The sequence below is a fragment of the Crinia signifera genome, chromosome 8 (assembly GCF_055691185.1).
Source record: "Crinia signifera chromosome 8, ASM5569118v1, whole genome shotgun sequence".
NCBI lineage: Eukaryota > Metazoa > Chordata > Amphibia > Anura > Myobatrachidae > Crinia > Crinia signifera.
Genome location: NC_139224.1, coordinates 11,191,452 through 11,219,341, shown reverse-complemented (window position 1 = coordinate 11,219,341; position 27,890 = coordinate 11,191,452). Strand labels below are relative to the sequence as shown.

The window sequence follows — 27,890 nt, the reverse complement described above, 5'->3', positions numbered from 1 at the left end:
GGACTACTTCTGGCTGCCGCCGGATGCTGTGCTGTGAGCAGCCTCAGAACGTGTCCTGACCTCCGTCCTATTCAGGTTAATGTGTCTATAAATCCCAGCACCTAAGGTGACTGTTAGTTTCAGCCGAGTGGTGATTGCTAATGACTTGCTAATGAAGCAGCATTATACGTGTGCTCCAGTCGTACTGCAGCTGTGCAGGATTATAATGCCATCTAGGTTTCTCTTCCCACCATAGACATGGATTGCAACCTAACTTTCTGATCAACTAAATAGGGCACAATAATTCCCTCTGCGGGAGGTTTAATGCTGCGGTGCCCATGGCCCTGGGTGAAAACTGCTGACATAATGTGTCCCCTTCCCCCCTTCTTATATGGGGCTCCCCCCATTCCTTGGTCTTCAGGAGGATAGGCAGCCTCCATCGCTAATGCCTATGGAGTTAGTGTACTTTATTTACAGATTCTTATATATAGCGCAGCAGATTCCGTTGCGCTTTACAATTGGAAACAACAGTGATTAAACAAACTGGCTAGATACAAATCGACATGGAGGTAGGATGGCCCTGCTCGCTACTTCTTTATATAGTTCAGAGCAGGGAAGTAGAACATGGGCTTACTGGCCTTTCATGGCTGTTATTAGCAGAGATAGTAACTGTGCACCCGACATCAATTTTGTGGAGTCCTTTAACCTTCCATTTTTATTTATAAGGCGCCACAAGGGGTTGGCAGCGCTGTACACATAAATAAGACCCTATAACAGCATTGTGCAAAATAAGTAGGGAAGGAGGAGTTGTCCGTGTACTACCAGGGGCAGCGCCGTACAATACAGGGGACACAGAACATTACAGTGACTGAGACACTACAGCAGCACAGGTAACAGCAGCACAATGCTCAGTACACAATACAGCTGGGATGTAGGGAAGCAGAGGAGGTGTCCGTGTACTACCAGGGGCAGCGCTGTACATAGGGGACACAGAACATTACAGTGACTGAGACACTATAACAGCACAGGTAACAGCAGCACAATGCTCAGTACACAATACAGCTGGGATGTAGGGAAGCAGAGGAGGTGTCCGTGTACTACCAGGGGCAGCGCCGTACATAGGGCACACATTAGTACAATACAGGGGACACAGAACATTACAGTGACTGAGACACTACAACAGCACAGGTAACAGCAGCACAATGCTCAGTACACAATACAGCTGGGATGTAGGGAAGCAGAGGGGGTGTCCGTGTACTACCAGGGGCAGCGCCGTACATAGGGCACACATTAGTACAATACAGGGGACACAGAACATTACAGTGACTGAGACACTACAACAGCACAGGTAACAGCAGCACAATGCTCAGTACACAATACAGCTGGGATGTAGGGTAGCAGAGGAGGTGTCCGTGTACTACCAGGGGCAGTGCCGTACATAGGGCACACATTAGTACAATACAGGGGACACAGAACATTACAGTGACTGAATCACTATAACAGCACAGGTAACAGCAGCACAATGCTCAGTACACAATACAGCTGGGATGTAGGGAAGCAGAGGAGGTGTCCGTGTACTACCAGGGGCAGTGCCGTACATAGGGCACACATTAGTACAATACAGAGGACACAGAACATTACAGTGATTTAGACACTACAACAGCACAGGTAACAGCAGCACAATGCTCAGTACACAATACAGCTGGGATGTAGGGAAGCAGAGGAGGTGTCTGTGTACTACCAGGGGCAGCACCGTACATAGGGCACACATTAGTACAATACAGGGGACACAGAACATTACAGTGACTGAGACACTACAACAGCACAGGTAACAACAGCACAATGCTCAGGACACAATACAGCTGGGATGTAGGGAAGCAGAGGAGGTGTCCGTGTACTACCAGGGGCAGTGCTGTACATAGGGCACACATTAGTACAATACAGGGGACACAGAACATTACAGTGACTGAGACACTACAACAGCACAATGCTCAGTACACAATACAGCTGGGATGTAGGTAAGCAGAGGAGGTGTCCGTGTACTACCAGGGGCAGCGCTGTACATAGGGCACACATTAGTACAATACAGGGGACACAGAACATTACAGTGACTGAGACACTACAACAGCACAGGTAACAGCAGCACAATGCTCAGTACACAATACAGCTGGGATGTAGGGAAGCAGAGGAGGTGTCCGTGTACTACCAGGGGCAGCACTGTACATAGGGCACACATTAGTACAATACAGGGGACACAGAACATTACAGTGACTGAGACACTACAACAGCACAGGTAACAGCAGCACAATGCTCAGTACACAATACAGCTGGGATGTAGGGAAGCAGAGGAGGTGTCCGTGTACTACCAGGGGTGGCTGCCGTTGGTAGAGATGAAGGATTAAAGGTGAGAAGAGATGCCGGTATAGACGGTCGCTGAGAAGTAGAGATCTGTAAGAGAAGAGTGCTGTGAGAACAGAAGGGAAGAGGGCCCTGCTCCATGGAGATTACAATCTAGAGCAGAGGTGGGCCACATGCGGCCCTTTTAACAGCTCCTGACTGGCCCGCTGGTGTATGTGTGCGAGCGGCATAGTCCTGTGCATAACAGGTGCCCGGCGCATGCTTGAAAGGCTGCAGGACTACGATGCGCGCACACACAGCTGCCATTGGACAGACATACAGCAGCACTGAGCTGCCTGCCCCCGCATGTCACTACAGCCGCAGCGCCAACAGTCACTGTAACTGCATGGGGCTGCAATCGGCACCACTTTTTAAGGCTGGAATGCAGGTGTTTAGAATATCTGGAGTGGCAGGGGGGGCATTACTAATATAAGGGGCCTACTATTGTGTTGCATGATGTGTAAAAAGGGTATATGGCGCCCCCCCCCCCCACCCCCAGCTGTAATGTAAAGCGTTGGACATAATGAACACAAACTTCATGTCATTCCTGTGGGGCTGCCCAGATCTGGAGTATCCTATACCCAGAAGTTAAGGCCTCCTAATGATGCTGGGTTGTCCTAATTCTAAATGACGGCTTCTCCATCCTTAAAAAAATTAGGAGATCTCGTTTTTTCTGTGGATTCCAAATCTGCCTGAAGAGTACATTGCGTCTGTTATTGCATTTACCAAAAAATAATATGGGTCAGTGGCGTTGGGCTTTTTATTTTGTTAACTCTCATTTGTTCCACTCTAGTGCAGCACAACACAAACACTTTCACACACATGAATAACAATGTGGGTATAGGGTCTAGCTAGTGACACCCATGTAATGCTTCGTGTGTTGTCACACACTGGTCTATCATCTGTGATCCAGTCTGGAATAGATCTTCTGTCTTGTGCACGCTGTAGGGCAGTGAATTGGGAACTTGCGCAATTATAGGCTGCGTCACAAACTTGTGTGGTTAAAAAGCAAAACAAAAAAAAACTGGTATGTCTGGCAATATCATTCTTTCACACAACATCCATTGTTTCATATGAAATTGCTTCCCACATTCTGCCATATAATGCTGATCATCACACATCTTTCAAGACTATCTATATTACCAGCTTATGTTATGAAGCGAGGCACCGCTTGCCAACAAGTGATCTTATTGGCTCCTATAGGTATGACTGTTGCTTGATTTAAACCCTGATAACTGTACAACTAGTTGTGTCACAACTAATGGCTATTCTCCTTCTGTCACCCCCTGTCAGCGTGTCGCTCCTCTTTTAGAATGTAAGATCTCACAAGCAGGGCCCTCTCTTTTCCTCTGATCTTTACCCCATGTGCCATTCAACACCACCTAACCCCAGGTCTCTGCCACCGTAATAATTGCATCGTGTCCTGTCGCAACTGTGTGTCTTTATTTACCATGTACTAGTCCTAAATTGCATTGTGCTGTAAGTCCTTTTTATAGTTATGCTCACTTATATATTGTTAGGGGCTCCAGAACCCTTGTGGTACCATATAAATAAACAATAATGGTGGAACCTGAAGTTTTGTATGTGCGTTACTGATAAGTGGGTACTTGTGGAGTATCACGGCTCCCATCGTATGCCATATGTAGTGGCATATGATGCGATGCAATGTTTTACCGATTTTTGACCATTTTTGCTCAAAAATCGCATGGCATCGTATGCCATATGTAGTGGCATACGATGCGATACGATGTTTTACTGATTTTTGAGCATTTTAGCTCAAAAATCGTATGCGATCGGATGCCATACGATGGCATGCGATGCGATGGCACCCGATTTTGCACGGAAATGCATCAGAATGCATTGAAATGTGTATTAAATTAGTGAAATGCCCCCAAATGCCATTTTTCATAGTGCACCACCCCCACTATCAACGTCAACCCGAAGCGTGGCGAGCGCAGTGAGGGGCGGTGGTACGCATCCTACGACCTTTTCATACCCCCACTATCCACGTCGGCGTGGAGTTGAGAATAGAATAGTGTGGCGAGGGGACGCGTATAGCTGTGAAGGTATCCGCGTCTCCTCGCGGGGCTCGCCACGCTTCGGGCTCGGTGGCTCGCTGCGCTCGCCACACTATTCTATTCTCAACTCCACGCCGACGTCGATAGTGGGGGTATGAAAAGGTTGTAGGACGCGTACCGCCACCCCTCGCGGGCTCGCTGCGCTCACCACGCTTCGGGTTGACGTTGATAGTGGAGGTGGTGCACTATGAAAAATGGCATTTGGGGGTATTTCACAAGTTTAATACACATTTCAATGCATTCTGAAGCATTTCAGTGCAAAATCGGGTGCCATCGCATGGCATCCGATGCCATCGCATACGATTTTTGAGCTAAAATGCTCAAAAATCGGTAAAACATCGTATCGTATGCCACTACATATGGCATACGATGCCATGCGATGGCATACGATTTTTGACCAAAAATGGTCAAAAATCGGTAAAACATCGCATCGTATGCCACATGCGATGCGATTTTTAGCATACGATCTGCATACGATGCAGGTCGTGGGAGCCGTGATACTCCACAAGTACCGATAAGTGTTTCCAGGGCAGGAGGTAATTGCTCCTGATGGTGGAACAGCTGGCCAGGTGATAGCCAGGTGATAAGCTGGGGATGTGGGATTTGGTCGGGACCACTGGAACCTACTGAGGAGTCTGTTTGTTTGTTTTTATGCTGTAACCATCCTATTCTGTGTACTTGGTACAAAATAAAGACCAAGTCTTCATCTTATCCAGTGTATGTGATTCCTATCTATCTATTGATTGACAGACAGGTGGGCCTGTGACAGGACCTGTGGTTTCTGGAAGGAAGCTATATTATTTGCAAGTCGGGAAACTTGCAGAAGTTCTGGCTTTGCGAGATCCCTGGCAATTGTCAGGACTGGACAAACTACTTGGGCAGACGTGAGCCAGGTGTTCTGTGACTGTTCAGTCCGTACAAAGGTTTGAGGTTTTGGCAGGTTACTTGTCTTTTTAGGGCTGTGCGCCTCTAACTGCCATCGCCTGCTTCTCCCTCTTTGGCAGCGCTCCAGCCATGAGCCATTAGACCCACTTTCTGGCACTGAGGTTCATGCAGAGTTGTAGTAGGCTGTTCCAACTTGTTGTGCTATATTGCAGACGTCGGCTGCCCTCAGTGATATATAGCAGCGTGGCTCTGGCTGCTGAGCGCCACTACTGCTGTTCTGTGAATGAGAGGTGTCTCTGCCAGGAAGCTGTCTCATGGTTTCCCACCAGATGTATCGCAGATAGTGCTGTCATTGATGGACTCCAGACAGACTGCGCAGGAGGGGGTTTGTGCTTGGGTGGTCCCGGTGACCGGATTTTAACACTCTGGCGATATGGGCTCCAATCTGGCTGCAGTCTAGTTGCCTGCGGGAGAACTCCATCAGTGACTACCCGGTGTAGCTAGTGTTTCCATAACATTGCACCGTGAGGGTCTATCATCATAGGCTTCCAATAAACGCTTCAGTGTTGACTCCAGCGATGATTATCTGCGGTCTCCTGTATTGCCCGATGGTGGTCCTGCCCCATGCAGAGGAAGATGTGAGACTGAAAACTATGGCCCGGACAGTGGTAGGACTGGCTTTCCGTTCTATGTCCATGAGTAGCCCATGGTGGTGCAGGTTCTGCTGTTGGTGGTTTATTAGGGACATACAGATAGTGTAAATAGAGAGGTTTCCTTAGGGACAGTAAGGAGACCTCTTTGAGCATATTACAAAGATCATCTCTAGACAGCACCGAAGTGGGTCTGGGATCCTGGAAAGTCCAAGTATATAACCAGACACTCCTGCAAGTGGAGTTAATTGACATATGTAAGCTATTAATGGCCTCCTCCCTCAAGTCCTCATGACTTGGTTTGGGCTTGGTCCTACAGAAGGAATCCTTCAGTGATGTCTCACAACATGGACAGATGACTCTGATGGTCCTGTCAATGTGGCTAAGCTGTCGTAGTGGGTCCACCAAGCTCTTCGCTTTACCAGAGTGTTCCAGAATTTGCCTTCAGGTTAATGTTCCAGAATTTGCCTTCAGGTTAATGAAGCAGCCAAGTTCCTCATGTAGGAACTGAAACCATAGGATTCAGTCTTAGATTCTGTGATGTCAGCAGATCCATCTGCACATGACCTCTACCACCTACTTGTTCATCCACCGATGCACCCCCATAACTGACATGGTCCAGAACTTTGCAGTGATGACATTGAGGGGGAAATGTAGTAAAAATTAACAGAGCTAAAATGGAGAGTGATAAACCACCAGCCATTTGGCTGACAACTGTCATTTTTCAAACACTGACATGGCACATGGGAGCTGATTGGCTGGTGGTATATTACTCTCCATTTAATACTTTTCGCGCTTAGTACATCTGGCCCTCTTAGTGGCATTGCAGCAGGTTCTGTCATAATGACATTAAACTGTAATCGGGTAATTTAGTGAATAATGATGGTAGAGGAAAGGGGAAAACTAGTCCTAAATCCACTTATCGGTGTGTAAGATGGAGAAAAGCGTCAATAATGGTCATTGATGGAGACAAAAGCTGTTCTGTGCAGCGTAGGAAGTGACCTTGGTATTTGGTCTCTATATAAAGGATTAGTAACCTTCATGTGCTTTATAGTGTTGTGAATTGTTCCCGGTGCAGTATGGGTTATGCGGCAGTTACACCCCCCCCTTTTTTATTTTTTATTTTAAGTAAGCTGTTTCACAAAATAACATTTAATCCATCCTGCAGAATAACGGAGAACATGTTGGCCCTTGTAACAAAAATATAATGGCGTTATTTTTAGAATCCCTAAAATAGGCTTCATATGAATGGTAAAATCCTATAATGGATAGAGCACCAGGCCGGCGCGCGGGGGGGAGGAGGAGAAGCGGCTTGGTCCGGTGTAGCGTTGTGACGGAATAACTGTACGGCAGAAGGTTTCCTCGCATCCAATGCAGCTGAAATAGGCATAAAAAAAACAAAAAACAAAAAAAAACCCTTGTCCGGCTTTTCTAACCAGTTGCCTGGACGTGTGACCGTTACGGACTCTGTGTAGGGGAATTGGTTAAATCATTACGGTTTTGTATTCTTTGTATTACTGCATCTCACAAATGGAGTGTAGTGTTCTGTGGGTGAAGAGTATTTAAAGGAAAAGGGGTAAAATTGGTCCCAATTCCTTTCATTTACCCAGAAGTTCAAGAGAAATCTGGTCTAGTGTGTATGGGGCTTAACCTGGGAAAGCCCTCATACTACAGATCAGGGGTCCTGGTGTTCTAGTGTGTACACACGGTGCAATATGGTTCCGGTGTATAGTGAACATCGGAAGCCATATCGCATGCTGATTGTGTGCTCTTTTTTTTTTTTTTTTTTTTTTTTTTTTAGGGCTTGCGAGCCTGATGCGCTGCAGATGCATGCTCCCGTGTGAGCGCAAATCGGCAGCCAAATGGAGAGGGCAGGCAAGATTATATAGTCAAAATTGTGCCTCTGCAGCATGACGTGCTATACGAGTCCCGATATGATCTGATCGTATCGGGACTCGCATAGCACGGCATATCTGCCGTGTGTATACACACCATTAGACTGCTGGGGGCTTAAACTCTAGTAACAATGCTTTTTTTGGGGAAAACTGATTTGACTTTGTTTTAATCCCTTCTAGTTGCTGGTGTTCTATAAAGATGAATTCCTGATGGAGCTCCGATATTTGAGTTGCTTTGGAGCCGCGACAAGTGGTTTGTGCTACTCCGTAACCAGGATGGTACCGCTGCGTTCTGGTGATGGGAAACTTCCTGTGTTTATGTAGATGGCGTTTCCGAGAGCGTAACCCCTTAATCTGCTCTCTGTCTGCAGAAGATTGGGGAGTGATTGTCCACGGGGCCCCAGATAACCTTACATTGGGGATTAGTTATTAATATCCTGACTGGCCTGGATATCTGCTTGGGCGAGCTGTGCTAGACATTCTTTCCAGCAAATAAAGTAAGTTTTTGGCCCAGTAAATTGGGACAGGAGCTGGTAATCTATCAGGGCCGTTGTTTATGTACAGCTAATACCAGTAGAATTTTTATTTTATTTTTTTGCCTGTGGACACTAAACTTCTTTTTTTTTTTTTTTTTTTTTTTTTGCTGCGGTCGGACTTTATTGAGCATTATTTAAGGTGGATGGTATTTGGATGGCGTGCGTTCAAACTGAAATGTTAAAGTAATGCCCTCTAACGCGTGGGCTACATGCCAAAGCAGCCAGTATTTAACCTGCACAGAAACTATCTAAATGCATCCCCCCCCCCCCTTGCATGGCAACATGGTTTGTTCCAGACGATGATATTACTACTGCCAACTGTACTGATGAGCCCATGTTCTGTTGTATCTGGGTTAATCCTGCAGATTGTTCTCTGACATCCGAACACGCTTAGGTTGCTTGCACACGTTATCAGTAGTCTTGGATGACTGCTCCGGCCTGATGCGGTAACACGCAGCCTCTTGTTACAGCCGTCTCCAGTGACTGACAGAGCTGCAATAGCACGATGAGATCTAGCATTTATCCAGTGCTGGAGGAAAGGGAAGTGCGGAGTCCAACCTTTAATTTTCTGCTCAGTGTGACAGATTGTGGATAATGTCCTAGTGACAGACTGCGACGCCGTCACCTGGAAGGAGAGCAATCCGCTCATCCCATCTGCTCCTCCAATTCCTGTCCAAGCTGTAGCCTCCTTTCCCTGAGCGGTGCTGGGGCTTAACCCTTTCACAATGAGGGTCCTAGAGAGGCCAGGTCCAGCCACACTAGATTCTCCGCAGAGCTCAGGCCTAGTTCTTGCCAGCCATTTGTCCACCGCGCTCCTCCTGTGGCGCTCCTGCGGTGCAGCTCAGACTGGTTCTGGTCCAAGTGTGCCATCTTGCAATACAGCCGCCAATTGTAGAGGGTGGTAGCTGTGATTGGTTCAGACCTATAGAACCACATTATCTACAATCTCTAGCACAGTCCTGCTAATGGGCTACACATCTGTTTGACCTTTGTCTGCAAATATTGTGTTTGTGCCCCTCTTTGTCTTTTTACATTGAAGTTTAGAGTTCTTCTTCTATACTGATGCAAAGCGGTCTGTTGCATGCAAAAGCGGAACGTATTTTTCTTGCATACAAAATAAAAAAATACATGAAACTGCAGTCCTTGCGTTGCAGCATGGATTGAATTGCTCCTGATGGCTAGTTTTTACGGTTTACCTTTTGGTAATTTATAACAAATGTGAAGTGCTTAACCAGGTTGAGTAGGGGACATGGAGTCACTGGGGTAGCCATTGGTACGGTTTGTACCATAGAGGTAGATGGGGCTGCAGTAAGTCAAATGGCATCATCAAGGCCGCAGGTTCACCCCTGTGGGCGGCATGTAGAGGTTGCTATAGTGCTCATGAACACTGTAGAGGAGTGGTTAGTATAGCTGACCCACAGGACCAAGGTCATGGGTTACCTTCCAAGCTAGGGAGTATGTGTGGGGTTTATATGTTCTCCCTGGCTTCTGAGCAGATTTCCCCAGGTTAGTTCCATATGGAAGGGCATATAATAGACTTGCCCAATTGGAGTTTACCATTACTATGACTGTTCCCTGTAAAGCCATGCAGAACCCACAGGTCACGACACACCTAGATAATCGCACCTGGGGTCTTTGCAGTGGATGAGCCAGAACAGACTTTAAGCGGTGTTGCCAGCAGACTTCTTGAAATCATGGATCCTGTAATTCTATGTCAAGGTTAAATACAAACCCTATCTGTATCACCGCAAGTCCAGCATCACGTTCTGGTGCTCTCCTCCGCCATGGTTGGTTTGTAACTTCTGTGTCCTCTGCCTGTTATCTGATTGAGCTATATATATATATACGCCTTCATGGTTGCTGGCAGATGGTAAATTTGCTGACCAAGTAGTGGAACGGTCATGGGTATGTAGAGAGCAGGTCACTATATACAGAGTGTGGCCACTGGTCCTGAACCGATGCATGGGAATGCGGGTCTGGTTCCCCTTCTCTGTATCCTGCTCCCAACTAGAACAGATTATTTATCAACCGGTGACTCTCTGTACCTTCTCCTCAAATCAAGTAAAGAATTGCTACCCTGCATCCTCTGTTTATTAGGGTCGTTTGTGCAGGATACCACCAGCTATAATTGGTCCCTTCACCCATTGTAACCCTTATTTCCAAAACCCCCCCCCATATTCTCCACTGCACGGTTTCTCCACTTGATGCATGGGCACCTATCAGATCCTACACCTTGGTGCTCCAGAATGTTGGCCATGTCCATGGAATTCTGGGGTCTTCATCGGATAGTGGTGTCCGTCGGTGGGCAAGGTAATGTTCCTTATTTGTCAGCTCCTTAAAGGTTTCACCACCTCTGCTATTCCAGTCATTTTTACTGGAGCCAGCTCAGATACATAGTAGCTGTGTATGGGATTTTCCTATATCCAGAAGTCCACATGTAAATACTTCTCCCAATTTCATTAACTGGAAAATGTCTTCAGGTTTTTTGTGCAAGCCTCAATGTAAGGCTGATCTGTCCAAGCATATACATGCTTGTTGTAATGTTGAGTGCACTCCTCACCATTCACCTCACTTATACAACCAACTCCTGTTTAAATGTTGATTATAATGCTATCATTTGTTTGACATTGTAATCCACTGAGTTAGAAAGGTTGGTGTTTGCATCAACAAACACGATCAAATTTATACTCATCAGCTAAATATTTGCTTTACTATTAACCAGTGAATTACATTGGTATTACTATTACCTGCTGCTCTGTCATTCTGCCACCACTTCAACTTTTCCATTCTCAAACCCAATTTATCTTATCCACACTGTCCTGCCTGACAACACCCCACCCCCCCCCCCCCCAACACTCCTTGTCTACATAATCCTTTACTCCCCTGGTACATCCTCTCTTCTTATCTCCCATTCTTCTCTCCTAGTCTCTTACGTCTCCTCCTCTCGCCTCTCCTCTGTCTCTCATTTTGTTACCCTTCCCCTCCTCTCCTGTTACCCCACTCGCACTCACTTCTACTCCACCACTCAGCCCTGCTACCGCTTTCCTCCTACAGTTTCCCTTCCTAGCCTGGGAGTCGGCTCAATCCCTACCCCCTCTACATCTCTGCCTTCTAAATTAATATCCCCTCAATGCTATAGCAATCCTGATAATCTCATTCACACCCCAACCACTAACTCATACCCCCTATCCTGTTCCCTCTGGCATGCCAGATCTTTTTGCAACAAACTGGTTCCCACTCGTGACCTTTTAATTTCCAACTCCCTGCATCTGCTAGCCATTACTGAAACCTGGATCACCTACTCTGACGCTGCTCTCTCTGCTGGGGACCTCACATTCTCACACACCTCGACCTGGAGGTCGCCATGGTGGTGGTGTTGGGGTCCTTTTTGCCCTCTAGATACTCCTATCAACTCATTCCTCCAGAACCATCCCTTACAGTCTCTACATTTGAGGTCCATGCTATACTCCTCTACCAACCTGCCAATCTTCGAGTTTCTGTCTTTTACCGTCCCCCTCGCATGCCCTCCAAATTCCTTGACAACTTTGCTTCCTGACTTCCTCTCTTCTGACATTCCCTCTATTATCTTAGGTGATTTCAACATCCCTATTGATAACCCCTCAAAATCACCTGCCTCATCTCCTCAATCTCACATCTTCACTTGGTCTCTCCCAGTGAACCACCTCTCCCTCCCATGTGATTGGAAACACACTGGATTTGGTTTTCACTCATCGTTGTGATATTTCTGATTTCTCCAACTCCCCTTTTCCCCTCTGACCACCATCTGCTCTCCTTTACCTTATCTCTCTCTGCTTCCCCATCTCTACCTCCTAAGGTTACCATCCCCAAACGTAACATTGAGGCTATTCAGGGCTTGACAAACCCCGGGCGCCACGGCGACCAGATTCTGCTTCCTTGCGACCAGATTTTTGTGGGGAGGAAGCAGAATCTGGTCATGGCCGGGTGCATGGCAGAGCAGGTCCGCCGCGGCTATATGACCGCTAGAGCCGGCATTGCGGTACTGAAGCCGCAGCAGCCCAGCCTCCCCAGCACGCAGCAGCAGCTCCGGCTGGTTCACCCATGTACCCGGCTGCCGGCACTGTCAGAGCCCAGCTGTTGCCACTAACCACTAGCTGCTGTCAGACTATGGCATGGCAACAAGCAGTTTAACCTCTTGGCAACGAGCAGGTTAACCCCTACCAGAACATGGTAACCCCATAGCAACAAGCATGTTAACCCCATTGGCAATGAGCAAGTTAACCCCTGGCAGACCATGGTAACCCCATAGCAACAAGCATATTGACCCCTGGCAGAGCATCTTAACCCCATTGGAAATGAGTCTGTTAACCCCTTGGGTCAAGCATGAAACCCATAGCGACGAGCATGTAGGTATAAGCAGAACTTATGTGGCATAATATGTAATTACGGCATGTGGTATTAGATGTAATGAGCATTACGATGTTTGGTGTAATGGTTATTACGGCCCGTGGTATATGTAATGACCGTTTTTGGAGGGAACTCTCCCTATTATTAGTTTATCTGGCTCCTACATTTTCATCCTGGCTCCTAGATTTTATAGCAATTTGTCAAGCCCTGGGCTATTGACACCTCATCCTTGTCCTCCCTATTTGACTCCCCTCTCCCTCTCCAAGCCACTTCACTATACAATTCATCCCTTACCTCTGCACTTGACACTGTCGCCCCCACCAACCACAATTCACCCTCACAAATCAACACCTCAACCATCGCATACCAAATGCACCAGATATCTTCAAAAATGCTCACGCACTGCCGAGCGACAATGGAGGAAATCATACTCTAAGGCAGACTTCCTCCACTTCAAACTTATGCTCTCATCCTTTGGTGCTGCCCTTTCCCTCGCTAAAGAATCTTACTTCAAAATTCTCATCTTCTACCAGTCTTCCAACCCCCAATGCCTCTTTGCCACTGCCCACCACCACTTCCTCTCCCTTCCTCACTGTCTGCTCTTGACTTTGCCACCTATTTTACATCCAAGGTTCATTCCATACGTCAAGACATTGTATCCCACCAGAACGCCAGCAACCAGCCACCTCCTATCCCTTACCAACCCTCTTACCAACTCTGACATCTTCTCGACACCCTCTCCAACTACCGACCCATCTCTCTCCTCCCTTTTACCTTCAAACTCCTTGAGCGTATTGTCTACAATCGCCTCACTGACTTTTTCATCCCACTCTCTGCTTGACCCATTCCTATCTGGCTTCCATTCTCTCCACTCCACTGAAACTGCCCTCACAAGTCTGCAATGATCTTCATGCTGCCAAATCTAAGGCCCGCTACTCTCTGCTTATTCTTCTTGACCTCTCTGCTGCATTTGACACTGTGGACCTCACACCTTCTTCTCTGAATCCTTCACTCCCTTGCTCTGCGTGATACTGCTCTCTCCTGGCTGTCCTCCTACCTCTCTGATCGTTCCTTCTCTGTATCCTCTCAAAACACTACCCCCCCCCCCCACTTCCACTAACCGTTGGTGTCCCACAAGGTTCTGTTCTTGGTCCTCTCCTCCTTTTCTCTCTATACATCCTCCTTAGGTGAGATCATTCGCTCTTTTGACTTCCAATATAATCTCTATGCTGATGCTCAAATCTACCTTTCATCCCCTGACCTTTCCCCTGCTCTCCTCACTCGTATCTCCAACTGTCTCTCTGCTATCGCTTCCTAGATGTCCCAGCGTTTTCTCAAACTTAACATGTCCAAGACTAAGATGATCATCTTCCCACCCTCTCGCACAACCTCACATCCCACAATCTCATTATCTATTGATGGCACGACTATCACCTCTAGCCCCCAAGTACGCTGTCTTGGAGTAATCCTTGACTCCTCTCTCTCTCTCTCCTTCAAACCACATATTCAGCACCTCTCACAAACCTGCCATCTTCATCTCAAAAATATTTCCAGAATTACACCTTTTCTCACTCGGGATGAAACTGGACTATTATCCACTCACTGATCATATCCAGGCTGGACTACTGCAATCTTCTCCTAACTGGTATCCCTGACAAATGCCTGTCTCCACTCCAATCTATCCTCAATGCTGCAGCCCGGCTCATCTTCCTCACCAAACGCACTACCTCCACCTCCCCTCTTCCACAAGCCCTTCACTGTCTTCCCTTCCCTTTCAGAATTAAATTAAAACTTCTCACACTCGCTTACAAAGCTGTCATCCACTCCTCTCCCATTTACATCTTTGACCTTATATCCCTTTACACTCCTATTTGTCCCCTTCGCTTGGCTAACACCCATCGGCTCTCCTGCTGACTTATTACCTCCTACCTCCAAGATTTTTCACGTGCTGCTCCCTTACTCTGGAATTCTGTACCTCTCCCCCTCAGACTCTCCAATTCTATACAGAACTCAAATGGGCTCTTAAGACCCACTTCTTCACCAAACCCAGCAAACTGTCCTCCTAACCTTCTGTTCCTCGGCATGTCTACCCCTCCGGTGTCACCCCTGTCTGTCTGCCCCCCTCTTTAGAATGTAAGCTCTCACGAGCAGGGACCTCTTACCTCATGTGCTTATCCTTTCTTACTTCAGCAGTCTTCCACTGCTCCAAAGCTCGCTGTTTGCTGCCACCTGGATACTTATGTTGCAGTAATCGGCTGATGTTCATATAATAATTTACCCTGTATTTGTCCTGTATTATCTTCAACTGTAAGTTACTGTTTTCCAGTTTGATTATGTGTACGCAGTAACTGGGCGCTGCGGAACCCTTGTTGCGCCATTTAAATAAAGAATAATAACTACTTGCAGGTTGAATCAAGATTTTTTTTTTTTTTTTTTTTTTGTGTTTTTAGCAGGAGTTTTGGTGTAGTTGAACCCGGAATTAGGATGTTGCCTTTGTTTGAACTTCGCCAGGTCTAAATACTATAGGTCTACGTGATGGCCACCAACTAGGCTGTGGAATCTCTGAAACTTTTGTCATGGAACTTAACTCAGGAAGTCTCCCAGTGCCAGAAACTGCAGTGATCTGAAGGCTCTGGCTTGTATGTACCAGTTGGGGGCAGACAGAACAGTAAGTCACCCTGCACCAGCAGTGGCAGTAACTAGCCAGGGTCACCAATGTTGGTCTGCAGAGACTTCTGCTCAGCAAGGATTTCTGTTCTGAGGTCCTTTAGCACATCTAAAACTATGTTGGCAAACTGGGGTAATCTTCTGGATCAATGTAATGAGCTTCTAGACCAGGACAATGAAGGCCGCAGATGTCCGCCCGGGTAATGCTGGGTATCCAGCTAGTTAATGGTTTAGTAAATAAAGGGTAATCAGTGGGGTACCCCAGGGATCTCTACTTGGACCAGTGCTCTTTAATATCTATGTTGGCATACTGTCCCTTCAATATCGTTTGCAATGTCACCTTTTTGTGGATGACACAGAGGTATGCAATAGGGTAGACATGGGGTAGCCAACTCCAGTCCTGTTTTCCATATCTCCTCACAGAATCACAAATTAAGTAATTAGCTCCACTTGTGGATCTCTTAAAATGTCAGTGAGTAAGGGCTATTTCACACACTCCGGCTCCTGCCGGGCGGCGAAAACCCGTACGGCCAGGAAGCTATGCAGCAGTTTAGAATGGAGGAAATGGCCAAAGCCCGGCAGCCGTCCCTTCCAGTGGTGGGATCCGGCTGCAACCGGACGGCCGGGCCATGGCCGTCCCGTGTGAATGGACACAATAGTGTCCATTCACAACTACTGTGCACGGCACAGCTTTTGGCCGTACGGGTTTTTGCCGCTCGGCAGGAGCCGGAATGTGTGAAATAGCCATAATGAGTGCACCTTTGCAGCAGCCAGGTTGTCTGGAAAATGTGAACTGTTTGTAGCTGGGCATTGGTGGAGTGGGCGTGATTGTGGCATTTACAGTTAGTGCCAAACCCTGACAAAAATCATGCACTTGAGTCTCAAAAATCCAAAGGCTAAATCTAGTATTCATGGCATTATATTGGGAACTGCTGAGCAGGAGAGGGATCTAGGAGTCACTATTTCAGGTGACAAAGGCAGGTAGGCAATGTAACACAGCACTGAGCCAAGAACGTCAGATGCTTGATGCATAGGGGGGTTTATTCTAGTTCATTCTTTCTGACAAAATCCTTCTTAGATGGACAAAACCATGTGCACTGCAGGGGGGGGGGGGGGGGCAGATGTAACATGTGCAGAGAGAATTAGATTTGGTTCAGTTTTTTTTTTTTTTTGTTTCTGTACAGGGAAAATACTGACTGCATGATTTTACACTGCAATATAGATCTCACTTTGAAGAAAAACCCCACCCAAATCTAATTCTCTCTGCACAAGTTACATCTGCCCCACCCGCAGTGCACATGGTTTTGTCCATCTAAGAAGGATTTTGTCAGAAAGAATGAACTAGAATAACCCCCAGGGTGAGGAATCGGCTGCAGAAAGAAGTCGTAATAAAACCACTGTATAGGTCACTGGTGTGGCCTCATCTAAAATACTGTGCCCGGTTCTGTATAGGTCATTGGTATGGCCTCATCTAAAAGGATAGGGAGAAAATTTTAAGACCAAATTACTTCAGAGAGTGGGAATAGATGGGCAAAGAAGTTCTTATCTGCCGTCAAATTCTGTGGTTTGAAGGTTGCTTAAGGGGAGAGATGGTTTTGTAGAAGTCACTGCTCTAGCCATGTTGGGTTTTGTCTGGTGCAGCAGACTGTGGCGATGGCTGAAAAGTGACGGAGAAATCCTGTTGTGATTGTCCCAGTTATGCCGGTCAATGTGTGTTTAGGTGATGGGAGCATTGTCTCAGGTGGGTAAGGAAGCAGTGTTTGGAGTATGGGAAGGGTGCATTGGAGAAGTCCTATATGGCCTAGAAGTGAGAAGTCTATTATGGGAGCATGGGCATAACTACAAGGGATGCCAATGCTATGAAGCCTGTAGGATTAGGGGGGTATGGGCACAGGTTATAAAGTTGCAAGCCTCTTTTCTCAATTTACCCTAAGCAATAGGGTCTGTTACAATGTCCAGTCTTAATCATTTTTCAATGAGATGTGTTTGTAATGTAATGGAGACACTATGATGTGACACATTATGAATAGGGGGCACTAATGTGGCATATGATATGAGGACTTTGTATGCCACAATGTGAATTGATGATACTGTAGCATAATGTGTACTAGTTGCCCATAATATTGGGGGAACTAGAACTGCGATGGTTTATAAAAAAATATAAACTGGGGCATAATATTAACTAGGGCACTACTATTGCTGTCCACACATCAGACCAACTTTCCTCCAACCCATCCAGTACCATATATTTATTCCATCCAAGCAACTAGTTGGAGGAAAGTTGGTCTGATGTGTGGCCAGCATTCGGTTCAGAAAATGAACTAGGGCTGTTTTATTGGGCATATAAATAACTGCTGTAGAGAGGGGTCTCTCAGGCATCACTGGGACCAAGGCCCCTTCTATACGCTGCAATGGGGTCCATCAAGTTCTGGTTACATCCCCGTACAGTGGGCTGTAGATGGGACTGGATCTGGCCTTCCTGACTAGGAACGGCCAATGGCCTGTCAGTCACACAGAGCTGTCTGGATTTCTATTTGCTGTTGCAGTGCTCTGCCAGTGACTGATGTATTCTGTACATAAAGGCTAGCTTCATCTTTTATACTGGAGACCCATTCGACTGTATGGGTAACATCTGCCAGAAAGTAACATGGCGATGTGTAATGCAGTCGTGTGTCGGACATATTGCACATCCACCTAGAATGTCTGTGGAGAAAGCACTTTAAAAACGATGATTATAAATCAAGCCCTAAATGTCCCAGAGGGATAACGAAACCTAATGCTGATTAATAGCGGGCTCTAATGTACAATAGTCCTAGTGAAGTGCTTCAATCCTTGTGTTGGCGTTATTCAGTGATTCATTGTTTATTGCATGCTGCCTGGTGTTACAGCAATTACTGAGTCTCGTTTGCTCATTTGGCCGCGTGTGGTCAGATGTAGCCTGTCCTAATCGGACTTAATAATATATCTTTACAGTTGGCGAGGGCCGGCCATGTTGTACAGGACAAACAAACAAAAAGGTAATGTCAACTTGAAGCTTCACATTTGTTATGTAATGTCTGAACATGGACAGGACAATAATGGGTGCATGAACAAAATCATCATCAAATTAGGAGACAAAACTCCTAGCCTTTGCACATAAAGTGCCCCTGATTCAGACTTGTTCACAGCCTAGCGAACCGGTAAGCTCTGCTTGCCGACCGTCCAGTGCCTGAATCCTGTTGCGAGCGGAGGTCTACTTTCTTCCCCCCTCCCCCTCATGCATTCGAATGGGAGAGAACTCATTTGATGGTCGCACATAGGGCCTTATTCAGATCTGATCGCAGTACAAATTTGTTTGGAAAATGGGCAAAACCATGTGCACTGCAGGGGGGCAGAGAGAGTTAGATTTGTGTGTTATTTTGTTTCTGTGCAGGGTAAATACTGGCTGCATTATTTCTACACTGCAATTACTATTTCAGTTTCAGCACACCCCACCCAAATCTAACTCTTTGCACAGGTTACACCTGCCCCACCTGCAGTGCACATGGTTTTGGCCATTTTCTGAACACATTTGTACTTAGCTCAGATCTGAATAAGGCCCTTAATCTCCCCTTAGATAAGTCCAGTCTAAACTGGGTTTGATTCTGGCCGCAGATCTCCGACAAAGGTGGTGGGCACTGACGTCACAGTGCATTCCCACACCTGCATTCCCAGGGAGGGCCCATAATATGCTGTGCATTCCACTCCCAGGGTCTGCGCAGAAATGTGTGTGCGCAAAACCCCAAACATTGGGGAAGGGTCTGAATCTGACCCAAAATTCCAGAGCTAATTGGGATTCTGACAAGGGATGATCTAGATGTTGTGGCTATGATGTCATGGTTCAATGAGCATCCTCACTGGGACATATCTCTATACCAGGATAAAACATTATTTATGAAGGACAGAATGGGAAGAATTGGATGAGGGGTCACCATGTATGTGGGGGGGGGGGGAGCATAAAAGAGCATCGAAGAGCAAACTGAGGCCCATTGGGTGACCGTAGAAGCAGGGGAGAACGGAGCTGTTTGCACTGATCTCCTGGGGACATGAACTGGACGGGAGCCTATTAAAGGACATAATTTCTACATCTTTCAGAGCACCCCTCCTAATTTACAAGTGTTACATTTCTACACTCCTCCAATTCCCGGATATAAGCGCTTCACTAGGTCACTGTGCATTAATCAGCATTAGGTGCTGTTATCTGGGACATTTGGGCTACATTTGTAATCATTTTCAGTGCTATGTTTGCAGACCTGTTGTAGGTGGGTCACACACCCACATTGGAGACCGACTTGTTACTTACAGGCTATTGGTGAGGGAGCCCCCTCTGACTCTATATATTAGATTTAGTACTCACATATGGTGACTGGATATCTGACATATATGTGGGAGGGAACCATGATCCAGTAACAATCAGGCGCTATGGTTTAGTGTGAAGACTGGGTACAACTCCTGTCGCACAGACAAAGGTGTTAGGATTTTAGGGTGTCTGTAGTAATGGGGAGATGAGTTTGAAGGGAGACCAGGCAATGTATATTTTCTTAGTATTCACTACAGAAGGAGCAGGGAATGGGCCACAGTTAAGTGTTGTGTTTTTTTTTTTTTCAGGGGGGATCAGATCAAATAGGGATAGGGTTGAAGTTGCCTTATACCCCTTTCACACCAGAAAATGCAGGGACCCACCCGGGAATATGGCCCAGGGATCATGCTGGGGCATTCCCGGTTTTGGCCCCTTTCACACCAGAAAAGTCCCTGCATTTTCTGGTGTGGGCAGGAGGTGGAGAGTACCCACCCGGTTGCTTGTCCTCGCTGCAGGCCGGGGATCCACACAGGTGGCGGGCGCGGATGACTGCAGTGAGGGAGCCAGAGAGCTGCATCTACATACGCTGACTTTCCTGTCATCTGCTCCCACCTGTGTGGATCCCCGTCTAACAGCACGCACCGAGGACGTCAACCCGGGTAAGTACCCCTTTCACACAAGCCAGGACCCCGGGGTGGACCCTGGAACAACCCTGCTCCATAGCAGGCCTGAAATCCCAGGAAATTTTCCCGGGATTTTGGCCCGGGAACCTTACACACCAAGGCTAGTCGCGGGTTGTTCCCAGGCCCAACCCGGGAATTTAGGCTGGTGTGAAAGGGGTATAAAGGAGAAAGGGACAGCTTAGATGGGCCAAGTGCCTTTTATCTAATTGTGTTCCAGGCACAATGGGTGAAGACTGGTGTGACCCATGTACACAGGGAAGCCTAGATTATTGCTGTCAGCACATTGGGCGATGGAACGAGTTTCCTGCTTCTAGAATGTAGACTAGTAGGAGATGTTCCTTCTAAGGATTATAAGGGCAGTGTAATCGGTGGACCTGCAATTTTTACTTTGAAATTGATCGTGTGTGTGTGTTGGCCTCTATTCAAAGTGTGTGCGCTGGTCTTTATTCCCACCTAAAATAGGAAACTCTTGTAGCGTACAGATAAAAATGCAATTAATACTCTAAAACGTTATCTTTCCCTCTCTGTTATTTTTAATTTCCTTTCCCGCAGGAGACCGTAAAAATCAAAGTAAAATCTTCATTACGTAACAAATGGATTCAATCTGGGTTCTGCGGGGCTCTTGCTGGGGGTGGGGTGGGGGGTGTCTGATGTGACTGTGCCCTTACTCTGATTCACTCGCAAAGGCAAATTCCTTCTCAAATGGACAAAACCATGTGCACTGCAGGGGGCAGATGTAACTTGTGCAGAGAGAGTTAGATTTGTTCGTATTTTGTTTCTGTGCAGGGTAAATACTGGCTGCATTATTTTTACACTGCAATATAGATCTCGTTTTGCAGTAAAACCCCACCCAAATCTAACTCTCTCTGCACAAGTTACATCTGCCCCACCTGCAGTGCACATGGTTTTGTCCATCGAAGAAGGCATTTTCCTTTGCGAGTGATCCAGAATAAGGGCCTTGGACCTCATGTCTAAATCCACATGTCCTGTAAATTAGATGTCCTGACGTAGTCTTGCAATGCTCCTCTCTGAATATTTTAGATGGCTAGGGTATCTTTTTGGGGCCCCTTGGTGCCTGCGGGGCCCAAGGCAAACACCTAGGTTGCCTTGTGGAAAATCCACCTCTGGCTGTTGGTCCTATACCATATCCAATTACTTATGGCTATTGGCAAAACCAGAGTTGGTGGCTGCCAATCTTAATGTGGGCAAATCAAATAGCAACACTGTCCTCTAGGACTTATCTGATCCAACCGGAATGCAGCCCTAAATGTGCCAAGGAGAAATGCTTATACTCTAGGGTTCCGTGTTGGAGAAAATGTCAGGATTATGCGACCACTATGAGCAAGTTTGGTTAGTAACTGATGAGTGATCGGGGATTGTAGTGGCTTGCTCTGTGTGACTCTGTTCAGACAATATTTTGCTTTTTTGTTTTCTAGGGTTATATCCGCTGCTTCTGCAAGTCCGAAACTTCATTCCTGACCCAAGGGAGATCCAGGTGGGTAGCCTTGGGCGCAGTCTCTGCTGGCCTCTGGGTGGAGACGGGGGGGGGGGGGGGGGGGGAGTGTAGTCTAGTCTCTGGGTGCCTTCTGACATACAGGACCTATCTAGGGCCCTAGGCTCCTGTACCAGAATAGGGGCGAAGCCTGGTACGAAATCTCCTACCGATCACGGCAGAGACCGAGCAGCTGCTGCATGCGATTGCTTTTATTCTACACAATCCACTAACTTGCTAATTCCGCGTACAGTGTGAGGGCGAATCTGTTGACTTGTGCAGTTTCTGTAGACTTTATGCTGATGCAGAAAACAGCCGCGTCATCCGATCCTTCTTTTTAATCAGATTATATTCACTACCCAATGATGGCTCCTAGCGTCTGGCACAGAAATGATTTGCAATCTGAAAGCGGGCATCCTGGGCATCTCCTAGGAAACAGCAATGTTGCTCCGACATCCGCCACTAAAGGGTGTAGGAGTGGGATCGCTATTTTGGGGGAAAGGAAGCTGCGGCTAGTGGGCCATTCCCACGATTGACTTGGTGGCACTGGCAGATGCTGTGTGCAGACCTGCAGCCAATTTTTCCATTGTGTTTTGTTGGGTGATTGCAGCTGCTTCTGCAAGTCTGAAACGTCATTCCTGACCCAAGTGATCCAGATGTGTAGCCTTTGTGGCTGCACTGCATTCGCCCATACATACACTAACCGCATTGAAGTCCATGGGCAAAGCAAGGCCCTTTGGCCTCTTCTCGCCCATTCACAGGAATAAAAAATAATAGACTTGCCCCATACAGTGTCTCCACTCGCTTCCATACAGTGACTAGCTGTCTACACTGATTAGTGGATATCTAGAGCCATCTACCAATCAGCCAGCTGGCAGCCATTCACTGGGCAGTATTCAATGAGAAAAGTTCTCCGTGTTTTGTGGAGAATTTGTGCTTTTTTCGCCTTGGACGGAGCATTTTGCTCTCCAAAAGCGAGCAACCCTATTCAATGTGAAATGTTCTCCGTCTTTCTAAGTGATTTTCTCCGTCTCTCTCCGTGTAGCAATTCTCCATCTTTTGATGGAGAGCTGGAATGTGAACTTTTAATCTAAAAGGGTTTTGTATTTAATTTTGGTGTCAAAAAATCAGGATTTTTTTTCTGTGAAGGGGCATGTGATTTTTATTCATGTGCTTATAGCACATGAATATATATTTAATTTAAAAAAAAAATATATTTTTTTTTTTTTTTTTTTTACACAGTGCAGCCAGCAGGGGGCCGGAGCGCTCGAGCCGCTCATTAGATATTCATATATTCACTGCACCCGTATGCACGTTCGGGTGCAGTGAATACTGGGTCCCCCGCTGGCTATAGGGGGGGCAGCCTGTGCTGCCTGGGTCCCAGGGGGGCCCCCTACCCTCACATATGTTCTGTGGCATCCAGGGAGACTTTAATCTCCCTGGATGCCACGTCCCACGGCTCCCTGTCAGCTCCCTGCCGCGGACGCTCGTCCGCTGCAGGGGTAAAGACTCGCCGCGAGTGGCGGCGAGTCTTAAAAACGTTGAATAGTGGGAGCAGGAGTGGCAGCGAGCCCTCCGGAACACGGAGAGTGCATGGAGAGCAAAATAAAACGCTCTCCATGCACGGAGAACTCCGTCATTGAATACTGCCCACTGCCTGTCTGGGAGGTAGGTATGAAATGCCGCCTGGAACCACTGATTTTGTGAGTACATCATGTACCTACCTAACAAGAAGCTCCCGCCGGCCCTGCTCAGAGGCCACTAAAATTGTGGGACCTTGGGCATCGGTTATGTAGACCCATGCATTAAGAGATCCCTGTACAGTCACTAAAGTGAAAAATGTTATAAAAATAGTTATAAAATATACAGTATATGTGATAAGTGTACTGGTAAAACACGTGGAGGTTTTGATCCAACTGAGATTAATGGTGGCCAAATGTAGAAGCCCGCGGAGAGAAACCTGGTACATCCGGCCTTCATGAAGTGTTTGTGTAGCCCTATCGTGCTGTAGAGTGGTTGGGGGGCTGTGGGTCTGGGGTCCGTAATGCAGTAGTTTAGCACGCCCTGGCCGTTGTGTTACCGCTACATGACGCAGATGGCGCTCGGATGTGCCCCTTACTACTATCGGTCTCTTCTCTTCCAGGATTCGGAAACATGTCGGATAAAATGTCGAGCTTCCTCCACGTGGGGGACATTGTGTCCCTCTATGCCGAGGGGTCTGTGAACGGATTCATCAGCACGCTGGGGTGAGTATGCGCTGCACAGGTGTCCACTAGTGTCACAGAGGGGGGTACACCCTCATGCAGGGGCTATGCTGTGGAACAGCAATAGACTTCATTTCTACAGATCAGTGGTTCTCAAACTCGGTTCACATTTTCCAGGTCACCCGGCAGGTGCACTCATTACTCACGGACACAGGTGGGATTCTGTGAGGAGACCTGCAAAACATGTGCTGCGTAGGGATGGACATCGACCATCGATGATTCAAAATCATCGATGGTTCATGGCCGATGTCAAATACTTTTGCCATCGATGGGGGAGAACCAGATGGTTTCCCTCCATCGATGGAACAGCAAAACAACGTTTTTTTTTTTGTTTTTTTTCAAAGTGCCGGGACACGGAGCATAGCCCCGCCCCCGTGTTTTGATTGGCCCACAGGCCAACCAATCAAACACCATGGCTGGCCATTGATATGTAAAAATATCGATGGTCAGCCATTGCATAGTTTAGCACTATCGATGGCCAGTTGCAGAATTGCCATCGATGGCAATTGCAGCGATGGCCATCCCTAGCTCTGTGTGGGGTCCTGAGGACCGAGTTTGAGAACCTGTGCCATAGATTATAAATCTGTAACGCTATGTGTAGCCTCCGTCCAACCTGGTGGTACTTTTATTCTCTCTGCAGCTTGGTGGATGACCGCTGTGTGGTGCAACCCGAAGCCGGCGATCTGAATAATCCGCCCAAAAAGTTCAGAGGTGAGGCATCTAGTTTCTACCATTTTATGCTGAGAAAGGTCTAAACCGGGCTAAGGGCCAGATGTACTAAGCTTAAAGAGAAAGACAAAAGTGATAAAATGGAGAGAGATAAAGTACCAGCCAATCCGCTCCAACTTGCCATGTTAGACTGTTTGGAAAATGTCAGTTACCAGCTAACCAGATCCTAGCTGTCATTTTTCACAAACACAGCCTGTGACATGGCAGGTAGGAGCTGATTGGCTGGTAGTACTTTACCTGTCTGCTCCTGTGTGGAGTGTTCATTTCTTGCCCTGCAGGACCTTTTCCTCTTCTCGGCTTATACACGTTCCCCTCATCTCCCCTCTGGGACCCCTCACCTCTACACCCCACCCCACCCCCCCTGGGCTCCTGCCTGCATCTCCAGTATCTCTGGGCTTCCCTGCAGCCATTTCCTACTAATGTAAGCAGATTGCTCAGTGCTTTTGGCCTGGGATTCTCCCCTCTGCTTACTGTAATGTCTGGTACCTGGAATTCTCTCCAGCCATGGGGACTGGGAAATAACCACTCTTCCCTTGCACATCGTCTTCCTACTAGACGCGGCGAAGTTTACATACCAGCGTGATGTACTGTATACTAAGCACCGCTCCTAAGTGGACTCAACATGGAAAAGGTCTTGAATATGCCCCCCCCCAAGCTGGCATTGATTTTAGTCTCCCAGCCTCCTCTCTCCCAAACCCTCCCTGCACGCGTTCATGTGTGGGTGGGTGGCTGCTGCTTTCTCTGCCAGCATCTTAACTGCTGCCTTGGCGGCTTCGCAGGGTGATTTCGGCTCGGTTGGGGAAGGGTTAATTCTAGGGGAGCCTGCGCTGCGTGCAGGTTTGCGGTGTTGCGGGGCTGTGTGTGACTCTGGGAACGATCCGGCGCAGAAAGTCAGGGGCTCGTGTGTGTGTGCAGATTGGGGAGCTCTGCACGGAACGCTGATCTGTGTGGTTTGGATTTTCCCCTGTGTGCTGTGGATCATCCTCCATTCTACTATCCATTCCTGCCATTCCCATGAGCCGTTACTCGGTCAGTGCAGAGCAGGGAATCTGGAACACTTCTTAAAGCTTTGGTTCCACGTTGGAGACTATTCTGCCGCATACCTGGTGTCCATCATGGGGAATTTAAAGTCTTGGTTTTATAGGTTAAAGACCCCAAGGTCATCGCCCCCTGTAGCATTAATACAGTTCTATACAGAAGCAATGGCTAAGTTCCACCTAAACCAGGTTTGCATTATGCGATCTGACCCCTTTCATCCTCTAGATCACATCTGCCCCCCCTCCTGCCCCCTGCAGCCTCTGTAACCTGGCCGTGCTCGTATTCATCCTGCATCCTCTCATGAAGCCCTTCTCCCCCCCTCTTACTCCAAGGCAGCTAACTTACCAAATAAGGACAGCGCATTGCTCCGTTCCCAGACAGCCCTCGGATTCCCAGGCAGGATCAGCCTCGCATGACAAAGGGTTAACCCCTTCACATCTGCCGGGGGTCACACCACCGCCGCATCCATATTGCATTGTTAAAAGGGGTCAGAATAAGTGACATTTTTTATTTAATACACAAGATTTAATTTTTTATGAAGCATCTGTAGCTTTCGGGGGGGGGGGGGGCTTCGGTCTCCAAACCTCGGTAGCCTCAGTGGTAGGGAAGTAATCAAGGGGCACCACCGATTCCTAATGGGGTGCGATTTGGCTTCTGACACAGCTGCGCTTTGGGACCACTTCCAGGATAGATTTAAAGCCGATTGCACAGGAAAGTGCTATAGAACTCTGTGCTGTACATGTGAGATGTATTATCCCAAATAAGCATCGCAAAGGACCCTTCCTAATATTAACTTTGGTTTGGAGTACCAGCATACATAGCTGTCCTCTTCCGGGGTAATTCAGTCCTAGCTGTAATCGGGGATGGATGCCTATAACGAGGCCTTGCTGCACCAGTATTGTAGTTCTCTTTAGAGTGTAAGCTCTCACGAGCAGGGCCCTCTGCCCTCATGGTCTTTTCCTAATCCTGCCGGTTTGTCACCCTGATACTTATCCCAGTGTCCTCTGCTGATGCATGGAGGTCTATGTGCCCTTTACTTGTCCTCTGTAGCATTTAATTGTAAGTCTCTGTGTTGCTTATTCTATGTGCTCTGTAATCGGGTGCTGCAGATCCCGTGTGGCGCCAAATACAGGACGATTATGACTCAGTTTGCTGGATTTGCGTTGTCACTCCGGCAGACTAATCCTAATGCTATACCTAAATAAAATTGTCATCTAAGGAGAGAATCTCAATGTTTTTTTTTTTAAATGCAGCACACAAATATCCCAAATTTAAGCCCCCTCCCCTCCCCTGCGCGCTCCGGTCTAGTTGCATCGACTGCTGACATTAATCAGCTATGATCTAGATCTTCATTGTTCAGTCTCGCAATGCGGTGCAAGCCGCCGTCTTTGTCTGCAACTAGCAGCCGCGCTGCGGAGCAGATCTATAGCCGTTGCTGGACCTATAGTAATGATGTCGCTCTTAATCTGCACAATAAACATCATTTATCTGCTGAATCCTCTGGACCGTGGGCTGATGTCGTGCTCCAGATGTCGGCCTATTATCTCTCAAACTCCGGCACTAATCCCTCAGCCGCTGTCTATAATGTGACCGTCACTCGGCAGGAAGCCCGGAGCTGCCCAATAGCTTTGCGAGCAGTCTTCTTGGATGAGCGAGTTGGCCTGGTGCACATAGGCCCTCCTATAAGGCACACGATATAAGCAATGCGCAGCACGGTTAGGGCCATGGTGGGGATAGAACCCATGACCTCAGCGCTGTGAGGCAGCAATGCTAACCATTACACCATCCGTACTGCCCCGTATATATAACACATGGTGGGGATAGAACCCATGACCTCAGTGCTGTGAGGCAGTAATGTAACCATTACACCATCCGTACTGCCCCGTATATATA

At 47.4% G+C, this 27,890-nt stretch overlaps 1 protein-coding gene across 8 annotated transcripts in view; it reads left to right on the top strand.

Moving 5' to 3' along the window:
* Positions 1-27,890, top strand: part of ITPR1 (inositol 1,4,5-trisphosphate receptor type 1) — a 96,856-nt gene that overhangs the window by 6,084 nt on the left and 62,882 nt on the right. For all 8 annotated transcript variants that reach the window (XM_083155748.1, XM_083155750.1, XM_083155749.1 and 5 more), the window contains exons 2-4: positions 21,911-21,969; positions 24,110-24,212; positions 24,871-24,941. In XM_083155748.1, the coding sequence (XP_083011874.1) occupies positions 24,121-24,212; positions 24,871-24,941 (163 nt within the window). In that variant the 5' untranslated portion in view covers positions 21,911-21,969; positions 24,110-24,120. The remainder of the gene's footprint in view (positions 1-21,910; positions 21,970-24,109; positions 24,213-24,870; positions 24,942-27,890) is intronic.